This window comes from Notothenia rossii (assembly GCF_949606895.1).
Source record: "Notothenia rossii genome assembly, chromosome: 10".
NCBI classification, from domain to species: Eukaryota; Metazoa; Chordata; class Actinopteri; order Perciformes; family Nototheniidae; genus Notothenia; species Notothenia rossii.
Window position 1 is genome coordinate 48,009,923 of NC_136908.1, and position 13,374 is coordinate 48,023,296.

The 13,374-nt window shown below is 37.5% G+C and overlaps 1 protein-coding gene across 1 annotated transcript in view; it reads left to right on the forward strand.

The window, feature by feature from the left end:
• The window catches only part of cacna2d1a (calcium channel, voltage-dependent, alpha 2/delta subunit 1a), a 112,792-nt gene that overhangs the window by 78,803 nt on the left and 20,615 nt on the right, over window positions 1-13,374 (forward strand). Inside the window, exons 10-23 of the mRNA XM_079656357.1 lie at window positions 49-148; window positions 3,012-3,170; window positions 4,296-4,400; window positions 4,497-4,575; window positions 5,078-5,127; window positions 5,296-5,385; window positions 5,981-6,043; window positions 7,137-7,220; window positions 7,320-7,394; window positions 8,324-8,395; window positions 8,540-8,611; window positions 8,707-8,768; window positions 9,338-9,414; window positions 13,242-13,302. Coding sequence (XP_079512483.1) covers window positions 49-148; window positions 3,012-3,170; window positions 4,296-4,400; window positions 4,497-4,575; window positions 5,078-5,127; window positions 5,296-5,385; window positions 5,981-6,043; window positions 7,137-7,220; window positions 7,320-7,394; window positions 8,324-8,395; window positions 8,540-8,611; window positions 8,707-8,768; window positions 9,338-9,414; window positions 13,242-13,302 — 1,149 coding nt within the window. The remainder of the gene's footprint in view (window positions 1-48; window positions 149-3,011; window positions 3,171-4,295; window positions 4,401-4,496; window positions 4,576-5,077; window positions 5,128-5,295; window positions 5,386-5,980; window positions 6,044-7,136; window positions 7,221-7,319; window positions 7,395-8,323; window positions 8,396-8,539; window positions 8,612-8,706; window positions 8,769-9,337; window positions 9,415-13,241; window positions 13,303-13,374) is intronic.

Sequence of the window (13,374 nt, forward strand, 5' to 3'; positions counted from 1 at the left end):
AAAAAAACATGTGGATAAAACACAGATCATCTTTGTTCCATACTGCAGGAGTGGCAGTGTATCTGGTCTCACCCTCAAACTCATCAAAACGTCCGTCAACAAGATGCTGGAGACCCTTTCTGACGATGACTACGTGAACGTGGTCTACGTGAGTATTTTGCTATAAAAATACTTGCCTTTGTATCTCTTTAAGTAACTCTTTTTCTTTTCCATAGTCCTTTCTATGAAGTTCTTATGATTCTGTATATGTATTGAAATGCCAGGTTGCTGAATGTTAATGTGGACGTATGTTTGGCTTGGCTGTTTGATCAGCTTTACTTCAGCGGTTTGAGTCATTGGTTTGACCTTTTGAGTGACTTAATGTACCGCACATGGATGGATTGTTATTATGGCTTGGCAGGGATGCATGCATGCGTGTTTGCTCATTTGTGTCACTCAAAGTATCTTTGTGTACAGTATATATAGCCTATTTATGTATAGTAGATGAGTGTTAGTATGCATGTGTGTCTATGTATGAGTCAAGAACATCAGAGTCGAATCCATATAATGTGTGCCTAATAGAGCACACATATGACGCAGCTGGAGCAAACCCTGAAATGCCACAAGATAAGTCTGATAAATGAATGTGTGCTGTATTTGTGACCCATATTTGAATCAGTGGCATGAAATGGAAAAAGGCCCCTGTAGAAATCTCAGGCACCAAAGCATTTACTGAGAAGGGGATTGAGGAAATATTCATCCATCATAATTTAAAGCTCTATTGCAGGCTTTATAAGTCAGATTCATACCTCCTCCCAATAGTATTCGTGTGAAGAAAAATAACCGGTGGCTGGTCGTTTCTTTCTATTAGAAGAATAGTAGTGGAAATATATTAAAGGCACACTAGACATTTTTCAAGACTACATTTTTGCTAGAATTAAGTCTATGTTACTAGGCAGCCATCAAACTCCCGCTGTCATAGCTTGTTTGCAACCCATGTTCTTAATGGGAGTGAATATTAATGCACTTTTCAGTTGGCTTTCTAAAATGAATTACATTTCCTTTACTTCCTCTAATAAATGGTTTATGTTTGTGTTTGGAACATTCAATTTAGCTAAGTGAAAGGGCTTACATTTAATGAAATAAGGCAGCAATGTAATATGTTTATTGATTGCCTCAAGCTCAGTTCTTCCACAATAATGTTGAAGCTTTTTGAATGTAAAATCTGTATAACCCTTCATAATAAAATAGTAAACTTAATTACTGATTTCAGCCTTAATTCCTTCCTGAGGATATAACCTTTAACTGTTTGTATAGTGAATTCAAATGTAATGAATTAAAAGGGTTATCTGTAGGTCAATAATGACCCTTATGAGGATGTTGTGCTGAGGTGACACACAAAAACCAGAGAAAGCTAAAAACAATTCCATACAACTCTTTGTGCATCGAAATGTATGCTGTTACAATGGAGAACAATTATCCTGACCATTTGAGATGTTTAGTATAAGAACACAGATATGAATAGCACACCTACAGACAGTATGCTGTCCTGCTGAACATTTATCACTTTATCTAGCATATTTTAAGACGTGTACTATAAGGCAGATGAAGTTCAAACACACCATATGGGTGGGTGTGCGTAGGTGTACATATTTTTAAAGGAAATGTCTTGGCAGTATTTGTCCCGTAGCTTAGGCTAACATGTTGGAAACAGTCTTATGAGTTAATAAAGAGAAAAAGAAAAACAATTAACAGTAATTGTTTGAAAGTTTATCCTTAGCTTGTAGAGGCTGGCTAATGGGTTTATTGTCATCTTATATAATGACGCTATAATTGTTACAAGTACAATGAACATTCCATCTTGCTTAAGTGAATAACTTTTCTGTTTCTGCACCTAGAATATTTGGGCTACTTTGCCCGAATAACACTAAGTATAACTTTAGCAATGTTTTTGTGCTGGCTGTCTTTCAGAAGCTAAAAGTCACCTCGAAAATATATTTCCTTGTAGCTCCTTATTTCATTGTACTCAGAGAATACACAGTTGAATCTTTTACAAGTGCCATAATTCACTATAGACTTAGACAAGCAGAAAGCTATATGTAACCAGCCGGGCAATCCAAGTAAAAGGTAATATGGTAAAAGTATTTGAAATAAATGATGAGCATCTGCAAATATTTTACAATATCTGTTGCTAGAAAAAACTGAAGTACTGTAAAAAGACAGTATCTGTGCATCTGGTGTGTAGGTAGTTGTTTGAAAGTGTGTATTAGTGTGTGTGTTTTGCAAATCATCATGATTTGAAAGCTGCAGTCAAGGCCAAGACAGATGTTGGGTATTAATGAGCCATGTCCCTGTCCTCTATAGATGCTGTGAGTGCATGTGTTTGCCGTGTGTGTCCCCACTACGCTCTAATACAAGAATGTGTGTCACCTTGTATCCCCACTATGCCACAAGTACAAGTGTGTTTCTACTTGTGCATGACATTATAAGGTTCCATCTGCTCCTCCACATTAACGATTCACAAATATTAAACTGCGGACACTTAACTTGTAGAGATGTGTAAATATATTTTTAACCGGTCACATTAATGTTTGTCTCTACAGCGTAATCCCTCAATAATCAAAATGTATGTATTTTTACTTCCTTATGCCACTATTTTCACATCCCTACCTGCTCTCCTGCCAATCCTTCCTTCTGCTCCTTTAGATCCCTTCGGTCAGTGCAGACTTTTGATTAAAACTGATTTAGTTTCACACATGACACTATTTAGCAAAGCCAAGAAGCATTATTGAAGCAGCTCACTCTATAACATGTGTGTCAATACATTCTGTCGATAATTACATACTTTTTTTGAAATTAAATGGAATCAATTTAATCTCTCTCTTAAAAAAAACCTAAATCCAATCCGATAAATTCAAGGGACACCGCATGCCTTTGTTACGAAAGGGAAAACAGGCCACATATTTAACAGGAAATATGTGCAAGTGCCTTCCCTCCACTTCCCGTCATCCCTCCTTCCCTCTTCCCTCCAGTTCAATGAAAAGGCAACGTATGCATCGTGCTTTGAGAACCTGGTGCAGGCCAACGTGCGCAACAAGAGGGTGCTGAAAGAGGCCGTGAAGGGCATCATAGCAAAGGGAATCACCAACTACAGAGGCGGCTTCGAGCTGGCCTTCGAGCAGCTCGCACAGGTAAAGTGTCAGCGTGGGCGGGCATGTTGGAAATGATGTGTGGTTAGCACCAGAATCAGAATAATTGTATTCGTCCCACAGATGTACATTGTTACAGCAAGTAAAGAGCTAAAGATTGATTCATGCTAATTAAGAATCATGCATATAATATTAAAGATAAAAGTAGAGATTACACAATTTACAAACTACACATCCAGTACCAGTACAATTATTTGAAAAAATATATGTGTAGCATGAGTAAAGTCTGTCTTTGGCTCTTTTCTGCTGTAACAATTGTCCCCTCTGTGGGACTAATAAAGGGATTCTGATTCTGATTCTGAGGGACAGCCACCAGTAGTAATATGAAGCGGTGTGTATATATATTGCAAATAAGTAGTATTGCACAACAGGTGTTATAGTCTTTGTTTTTATGTGTGTGGGGGTCTACCAGGGGCCATGGTGGTTGTAGACCATAAGGGAGTACATGTTCAGTGGGCGGTGGTAGGAACAGTATGTTTGGGTGGCTCTGTCAATCTGTTGTTTGATTATTTTATCCAATCATTTCCCTTGGAGTTTGAAAACCAACTCAGAGGCTTGATTAAACCCTTCGAAATCTAATCAAATTTGTTCATTTAATTTAACACTTGCATTCAATTATGAAAATAATGAAGGAAAATAAGACTCAACCCTGGTGGTGTTCTAATAAAGAGTGAGTATATGTCGACCTCGTGTGGTCGTTTCGTGCATTACAGACTTTTAGAATATAGATAGATACATTATTTATCCCAAGTTGATAAATGATTTTGTCACAGCTGCACTTTGAATAGAATAACATGCAAATAAAACTATACATATACTCAATCAAAAATACCTTTATTCAAAGGAGTATCTAAACATTATAAATTATACAAAATAAATTGAATACTTTTTAATATACTAATTTGCTGAACATTTACAGTAAACATAGCTGTGTAAAAGCTAACGTTTCCCTGCCATCTTCTGTACTTGCATAAAAAGGATGAGCCTTGCAGTCTTCTTGCAATTACATCTTCAGCCTGCTCATAATTATTAAAGTATGTGTTATTATTCAGTCTACTTGGTTAAATAGTGCTTGCAATGCCAACATGTTGCCTTTGTATCCCCTAGACGAATGTGTCAAGGGCAAACTGTAACAAGATTATCATGCTGTTCACTGACGGAGGAGAAGAGAGGGCAGAGGAGATCTTTAAAAAATACAACCCCAAGCAAGCGGTAAGACTGTAAAACACAAGATGTTTAGAAAGTACAATATAGCAGACTTTGCTTTTGATCATATTCAGTGTTTTATGTTTGTTCTTCTCCTCCCAGGTGCGCATCTTTACATTTTCAGTAGGTCAACACAACTATGACAAAGGACCAATACAGTGGATGGCCTGCGCTAATAAAGGTATTTAACATGCATCACATTTCTGAATTGATAAATGGTCTCACTAAAGTCTGCATGTTGCAAATACATTGTTTATCTGAGTTTTTCTTGTAGATGTATGACTTCATAATCTGTTTGTTTTTATTGTAAATGTATCACTTTAATCACAGAGAATATCAACATTTTTCACTTGCAACTTTGTTTTTTTAACCTAAAATGGCCTTTGTATGCCTTTTTCAGAATTGCCCTTGAGTTACATTTTTAAAGTTTATTTTTAGTCCACCTTAAATTAGAGATTGCTGCTTGCTTTTCAGTACAATTCCTATTTTTATTACGTACATTGTCCACCCCAGTATAGTACTACTAGATACTAGATATTTATGATTATAGTCTCTTGCTAAATACATAAGATGTGCTCAATTGATCTGGTAATTTAAGCCGTTTTATCATCAGGGAATGTCCTCTTAATGCAGCTAACGTTTTTACAATGGATGTTAGAATAAAGGTTTTGTCTATTCCTCAGGGTACTACTATGAGATCCCATCTATAGGAGCAATCCGGATCAACACCCAGGTAAACTACAACACTTCAATAAATACAAAAGTGTCAATCAATGGCTGCTACTTCACTTATCTCTCTCAACCTGCTTTACTTAACCAGTTGTGTGTTATGCCCTCTTGTGGTGGAATGACTGATGTGCACATAGTAAATTATAACTGTAGTTCTCATCTTTCTCTGCAGGAGTATCTGGATGTGTTAGGCAGGCCCATGGTGAAGGCTGAAAAGAAATCCAAGCAGGTTCAGTGGACCAACGTCTACCTAGATGCTTTGGTAAGTCCGTATTATAACAGAGATAAAATGCATGTTGTTACAGAATAAGCTTTGAGAAAAAAACAGTCGGAAAACAAAGTGACATTTGTGCCCAAATGTGGAGCTCATCAAGAATAAGCATGAACTCTGTTTTCTATCTGATGAAGGATTCCAGATAAGTGTTGCTCAATTTATTAAACATGTTCTGTTTGTCATCGCAGTAAACACATCTTCAACTCCAGGCGTGTTTGTGAAAGGGCAGATTCACTTTATTTAAAAAATGCTCAATCGATCAGTTTCTTGTGGTGCTTAAGCTTCTGTCAAGACTAACTTTGTAGATAAGAAAGCAGTCTGGTAAACTGAGCCAAACGGTTTGGATATTGTCATTCATTTCACTGATAAGACGCTTTCAAAGTGTGTGACTGTATTGACCTCGTCACCACCAGAAATATGGCTGTTTTTTATTACGGTAAACATCTTTTTTGAAAGTTTGAGTTGCTTTTTGTCTCATTCACAAATAGATAACACAATATGTTGTATTTTGTGAATGTATGCCATAAATGTGAAGGATTTGCCTTTAATGTTTATTCCATATATTGTGTGTTTTATCTTCCAGGAACTCGGCCTGGTGATTACTGGAACTCTGCCAGTCTTCAACAAAACCAACACAGGCTCAAAGGTAAACAAGAGACTGCTTTTGATCCTCATTTTGACTTATTTCCTGGTTAACTAATTTATCTCATTTTTGTTAGTACTGTTTTTCCTTAAAAAAAATTCTATAAAGAAATGATATTGTTACAAAGCATACTCAAAATAGGATAATAAATAGAACGATAAAATAATAAATAAAATAAAACTAAAACTGATGAAATTAGATTTGTCACAGGTGTAGAAATTATTTGTGTTTAAACCTCACCCATTTTACCCGTCTTTCTTCAATCATATCAGCTTAATATCTAAATCTCATGGTTTCCTTTTCATTTCCAAAACCCTTCCAGTGGTAGTCGTTTAATTTATGGTCGTCTAAGCTGATCCTTTTAAAATGATTGCTACTGGAATAAGCAGGAGTCTTTCTTCTTGATCTCTTTGGGAATATTGTTCTGATAGCTGTTCAAAAGAAACAATGGTGGATTCAGTATAATAAACATGCTCATTACCAGATTATATTTCTTGAATCACTCCACTAACTGACTGACTCAATTTCCTCCGTCTGACATTTTGACACGGTGGGTGAATTTAAGTCTGCGGTTTACTCACACATAACCGACTAAAAATCAAACGTGCAACATGAATGGTCTATTTTCAATAATTGTTGTATACTTTACTTTTATCCTCCTCTTTCTTGTGGCTCTTCTTTATGTCCTTTGTTGATGCTGAGTTCCCTCGGAGCTCTCCCACGTGCTTCCACAGGAAGATCATCTAGCGTAGCAAAAATCAAAAGGAGATCAAACCCGCACATCAGAGAGACAAATGATCCAGTAGCTAAGTGTTTCAAGATGAGTTTACATGTCTACCTCGAGGGACTCGGGGTTACCTCCGCTCGGGGTTACCTCTGCTAAAACGAAGCCTGGAAATGCCTTGTCAGTGACTCATGGCGAAAGTAAAGCTTTTGGGAATGAGACTGTCCAGATTTCTTTTGCACCCCATTTCCTTGAAATCATTCAGAGTGCACCGAGGGACTTGACTCATCCAGAAAGAACAACAGGACTCTTACAGTGTCTCATTTTAACCCTGACTTTCTCTCTGCTTTTCCCTTATGGTTTTTCTCTCAGAAATCTCAAAACCAGCTCATCTTGGGGGTAATGGCTATTGATGTCTCCCTAGAAGATATCAAGAGACTGACGCCTCGCTTTACTGTAAGAGCTATGTACAAAAAACATAGCCTTTTTAAACCGTAGATGTCATGGTTTTCACCTAAAACATGCACGTTCTCTCTAATTCCTTTTTTCCTGTAGTTTGGACCAAACGGCTACTACTTTGCCATTGACCCCAATGGATACGTGCTGCTCCACCCTAATCTCCAGCCACTGGTAGGGAAACTTTACATTGTCTTTTTCAGGGACCGTCTGGTTGAGTGATTTTATAATATATGTCAAACTGGCACCATACAACAGATGTCAGAGACAGTCAACTAGCTTTTTAGACTGAGAAAGCATTTCTGTAATGTGATGTAATGTAAAGAAAGCATTTTGCACCTCTTTAAAAAATCCTATTACATAATACTTAGTTTCTAGCTTTAATAAAGTCTACAACATTCGGATAATTAATGTAGCAGCAAGAAGGTTTTTCTTTATATAGATAAAGTGAGTAGCATAGTCAAATCTGTATCCCACCTTTGCTGTTGTTTGCACTGTTAGCACCATTAGCATGTAGCCTAATTGTTGTTAGCCGTTTGGAGGCAATCTCACGATCAAAGATACTCGCTGAATTTCCTATGTAGCTTCTTTAACAACCCAGTAGGATACTGTGTAACACAATTATTAAGTGTAGTGTTGTAAAGATTTTTTTTTAATGCATAGCAGCTATGATTTTAATTTATTAACCTGATTTAGCATAGCATATGCAGAGACAATGTTAGCCTTAATTACCTCACTGATTTTGTTTGTGTTATTTGGCTGACTTATCCTTTCTTGTTCTAAATAGTCCCAATCATGTGTGTCTTGGGTAAAAAAAAATGTAAACATAGCAATATGTTTCTCATTGACCTTCCAGAGTCGTGTTCTTCTTGTAAATTCCACATTTGGCCACAGATGAAAACAACCGTAGAATTAAAATGATTAAGACTTTCAAAAGTCTGTGTCCTGACATCAATGTGTCTATAATTAGTTCCCTCATCAGTGCTTTGCAAACAGAAGATCAATAACTGATGTGTATTGTTCAATTGTTCTGCTTTGTAGGCATAACCAACCGACTATAAATAATTGTACCACATACTAATTGCCTGCATTTTTTTATGCAGACTGCCAAGTTTCATGAACCTGTTACACTGGACTTCCTGGATGCAGAGCTGGAGAATGAGATCAAAGTGGAGGTTTGGAGAATAGATTAATTAAACTCTAACGATTCCATGACCTCAATCAGAAACAATAGTGTCATTTCTGCATTTAGTCTGATTGCCTTTTCTTAACCTTTTTAAATTGGTTGATTTATTTACGTTTGATCATTTGTTCAACAGATAAGGAAGAAAATGATAGACGGCAACACAGGGAGTCACACAATATCAACATTGGTGAAATCCCAAGATGAGGTAATATCGTATTTAAGGGCTTATTGGATTCCATGACGATTATAAACAAATTTGCTCAGAAAATGTTGTGTGTACTGACCAAACTTTTCTTAAAGCGCTACATCGACGCGAGCCAGAGGACTTACACCTTTGCCCCAGTGAAGGGCACAGATTACAGGTAAATATCACATGTTGAGTATTAAGTGATAAATCCTTTGCATGCGTTAACTTGTGTTTTTACCAAACTTTAGTCCGGAAGAGAGAAACTCCAGATGTTGCAGATTGCAAAATGTTTGTCATCATTTCTTACATTTAAATCTATTTAGTTCTCTTTGGGATTAGAGCTGGACTGTGATCCTAACAAAGTCCAGACACACTTCAGTGAAGTCATATTTGGAAACAGTGTTGTCCACTAATCTGCTAAAAAATACATTGCAGGACTCACTGAAAGATTTGCTATTATGAATTTCTTCTCAAAACAAAAAGGAGAATATGCAATGTTTTTATTGTATGTCTTTGCATGTGATTTTTTTGGGCTCAGCACGATTATGTGCATGGATTTAAAGTTTCAGACAAAGATATGCGTTTTTGATGTAACAACATATGGATTTTCAAAATGAATGCAAATGCTAAAATAAGAAAAAACCTGGTCGAATCGCAAAAAAGTTGCAGAACAAATCTGAAAGTCTAGAAAAGTTTCCTGTAAAAATAAACTGTTGTGATGTTTGTGTGTGTGTCCCCTTTCAGCCTGGCCCTGGTGCTTCCTAACCACAGTTTGCATTACATTCGGGCCAACATCGCCGACACCATCACCCAGGCAAAATGTGAGTGCCATCTAGATCAGTTGCTTCTGCCTTTCTCAGTTTTTCCACTCAGTAACATTTACCTTCTTTATAACAGACTGCAAACTAATGTGGCTCGTTAGAAAACGACTGCAAATGCTTCCCAGGGACATAAATGCCTTCCATATAAGGCTGAAAAATGCTTATGGTTCCTATCCATCACTTATAGTGCCCCATGCACAACATATACACATCTACACCTAGCCTGCGTGCCCTCTTGTGTCGCAACACACATCCTGTGTTGTGCTAAGCTTTTGTCCCCAGACAGCGAGTCGAGTGGCTCCAGTGTCGCCTTTCACACATTTAGCACTCATCGGTTCATTTACTGCTAAGTACCTCACTAAATATGTTAGTCTGTGTGTTTTCAAGTGGCTGTACTGTATGCGTGTGTGTCTATACTTAAGCCTTTTGTGGATCAGAGGTTACATATGTGTGGTGTTGTCGTCTCATGTCTCTTTTTAAACCCTGTCTGTTCCCAGTAGTAAAAGTTGTCAATGACTCATAGAGTTGCTCAAAGCTAAGTTTTATAGTTTGTATGCAAGTGTGTATGCGAGTGTGTGCGGTCAGTGCCGACAGTCTCTCTGACCTTATGTTTTCTGGTTTTAATTATGGTTTTGGTTACTTTTTAGTGCTCAAAAGAATTAATTTCTACAAAACTTAACTTCATTTTTTTTGTGAATAAAATGCAAAGAAATGGTAAATTTACAAAATGGACACAAGAAGACCAGGCATGCTATACATTTTAATGAAGAAAACATAATTTAATGAAAGTAGTGATCCTCATTTTTTCTTGCAAAGAATGTAGTATGGAACCATGCATCTTATTTTTGCTGCAGTTTGGTAAAATAAGCCTTTATCCCAACCTGAAAACATGTGGATACTGGTCAAATTTTAACAGGAAGGTTAATTGCCTTTCTTTTGATTGCTATGAACATGAACTAGCAGAGGGTAAAAGCTTGTTTGACATTAGTAATCCATCACAGTGAAAATGTCTTCACCTTTATTGTTCCTAGCCGGGTTTCATTTAGTGCAGTCGGTTGTTCCAATGTGTGAGAAATATTTGTTGGTTTTGCAGCTGAAATCATGGGTAACTTTGTCAACAGGAAAAAGCTCTTCACTGATGTTGCAGCTGACTCTGAAATCATGACTTATCGGCGAACTCCCCAACAGAGAGAATAAATAGCTCTGACAATATAATGTGAACATAGTGCAAGTTTTTGCAAGTAGAATTTCAAACCGATTATAGACAATTACTTTTTAAATCGTAAGGGATAAGATGTCAATTGAAATGTTAAAACATGGAAATATAATGTGGGGTCCATTTAATTACCACCTCTGTTTTTTCCGATGACATTGCATTGACATTAATCAGACCTATAACCAAGTCTAAACCCTAACATTTAGTGAATAAACACAGATCGTTGACCTCGCAAGGTCAAACACACAGAATTCCTATTAACTTTGTGGGATTATTATTATACTAAACATCCTTTCACCGTTAACAGGTTACTTTTTTAAGTGTATTATACTTTTTATACAATATTCTTATTCAATGTCCATTTGAATAAAATATTGGGTGTAACCCTGTTTGTTTCTTTCCTTTACTGCTCTCTTTTCCAAATCCCCTTTTCCAAATTCCCTGGTCTTTTTATCCTCCTGCCTCCTCCTGTTCTCCCTCCTCAACTCTTGACCATTCCTGCTGTGTTGGACCCCCCCCCCTGCAGCGTTTTTGGGCAAGTATTCTCCTCCTGTGCTTCACCTCATAACCCCTTGTCTTCTAACTCTCACTACCAGCAGACTTAGGATGTAACTACCCTACTAATTGGTCTGTCATATGTGGACTTACGAAAAAACAGCAGAGTTTAGTTTTCTGTTTGTCTTCATTTAGTGGCTTATGATTAATAATGACAATTGTGTTACATTGAATCAGGCTGGCGTCTGCTCACAGGAGCAGCGCTTCGCATGCAATGCGCGCCCACACAGCTTGTCGCAGATGTTGTGTGTGTGTCTGTGTGTGCATGTATGTGTTTAACCCCCACCTGTTCCGTTGGCCCTCAGATGTGGTTTTGGCTCTGTAGCAGGAAGAACAGAGGGCAGGATGTGTGTGTTATTTAAAGGTGAAGCCATAAAGGCGAAAGCTGTGAGTCTGCACCCAAAACATGAGTCGGTGCTTTTCTATTTTCTTTCTCTTATTGACTCACTTTTGACACAAGTTTTATAGCTTTGTTAAATAATTCCTGATGAAAATTCCCTCTAAACATACCGAGCTTTGTCTCTTCTGTTGCTTTTCCTGTGTGCTTTGTCATCATATTTGTCTTGTCCGTGGCAATTACATTTTAAAATCTCCACAGGACATGTTGATGCTTTGTGGTTTAGCTAAAACTAAAGCCAGATTTGTGTCTGTGTTATTCCCAGTGTGAATATAAATGTCAATGTAAAAACTGAAGTGAACTTGAAACCATATCATGTTCCACTTGCCCGGTGTCATTGTCATGCATTTGTTAAGTCAATGCAGATACAGATTGATTCATGCGGGAAGTAATTCACATTTTATATGGATTCTAGCTGCGTGCCTTAAATATATAATCAGTTATTCAGAAAATATTCAGAAAAATGACAGGTATGTCATTTTCACTGTGACAGGGCGTGCGTGAGTACAGAAAATATAAGCATTCGTCACTCCCCGAATCACCCTGCTATCCATCATTACTAGATATTTTGTTGGATTATAAAGTGGCGACCAAATATCAAAGAATACACACATGGGTGCAATTATTTTCCAATCATGACCACCATAGAGGACGAGGAGTAGCCCACGGCGTCATGAGAAATGTTCCTGTACAGTATAATCATCTGTCAACACAGCATACTTTAGAGAATGTCAAAGGGACGTTAAGGTTATGAGCTGTGGGTTATATTCCTCATATGTGCAGTATTGTAGTGCAAATACATTGCTGAAGTGCAATAACTCCACAGATTTACTGTATCACCAAACGAATGCTAATACTAAGGCTAAAAACACATCGACATTATAACTTTAAATCTGTCTGACCACATGCTAAGCCTCTCTTTGTGTTCTCCATCAGCACTGTCTCCATTCACATCCAAAAGCCTAAGAGCTTTTTGTTTGGAATCCAATATTTCTATTCAGGACTCGCTCTGTGAATAAAATATTGTGTCACCTTTGACCCCTGTGGTTTTACCCTGTCTTTTCTCCCCTTTCTTTTCCCTCTTGTCTTTACCTCCCTGGGGGACAATTCTCTCATTCGCTCACTTTCTCTCTGCTGGGATTCTTTTCCACTCCAGGGAAAGATGGCAAGTATTTTTTTCATTTTACTTTCATCTCTCCCCTCTTGTTCTTGAGCCTTGTCGATCTCTTACCCAGCATGTCGGGCCAAGCCTATTCTGTTCCTTCTTATTTATAGCTGATGTTCAGCTCTGCCAGACTGTGTTATTTCAAGTGTTTTAATTAATCGTAAAACGCTTGTCTATTTTTATGAGTTATGTTGTAAATGTATTTTTATTTTCTCCCTTAAGAAAGCTTGCATTTTAAAAACATATCTTAAACTAATGACCTCAGGCTTGACAGTGAAATTAGGAGTTGATGGAGTATGGTACTGAAGTTTTAATGCTCAGCCTGTCAAGAGATAGAAACTCATTTTCAGTTTTGGGTCCCCGCAGAAGGTTTCTCATTTTGATGCACTGTTAAATATTCAACAGCTGTTCAATTCCCCCGAGTGGAGCAGTCAGCCTGTCTAATATTAACCTGCATGCCAGGAAGATTAATAACAATTTCCACCTTTCACCAGTTTCTGAAAGCTTGATGGCGGACAAGTTTGATGAATACGGCTATACATTCATTGCACCGAGGTAAGACTAGACATAGTTTACACGGCGACTATGACTCAGTATGCAGACACATTTTTACGTTGTGATTCACTT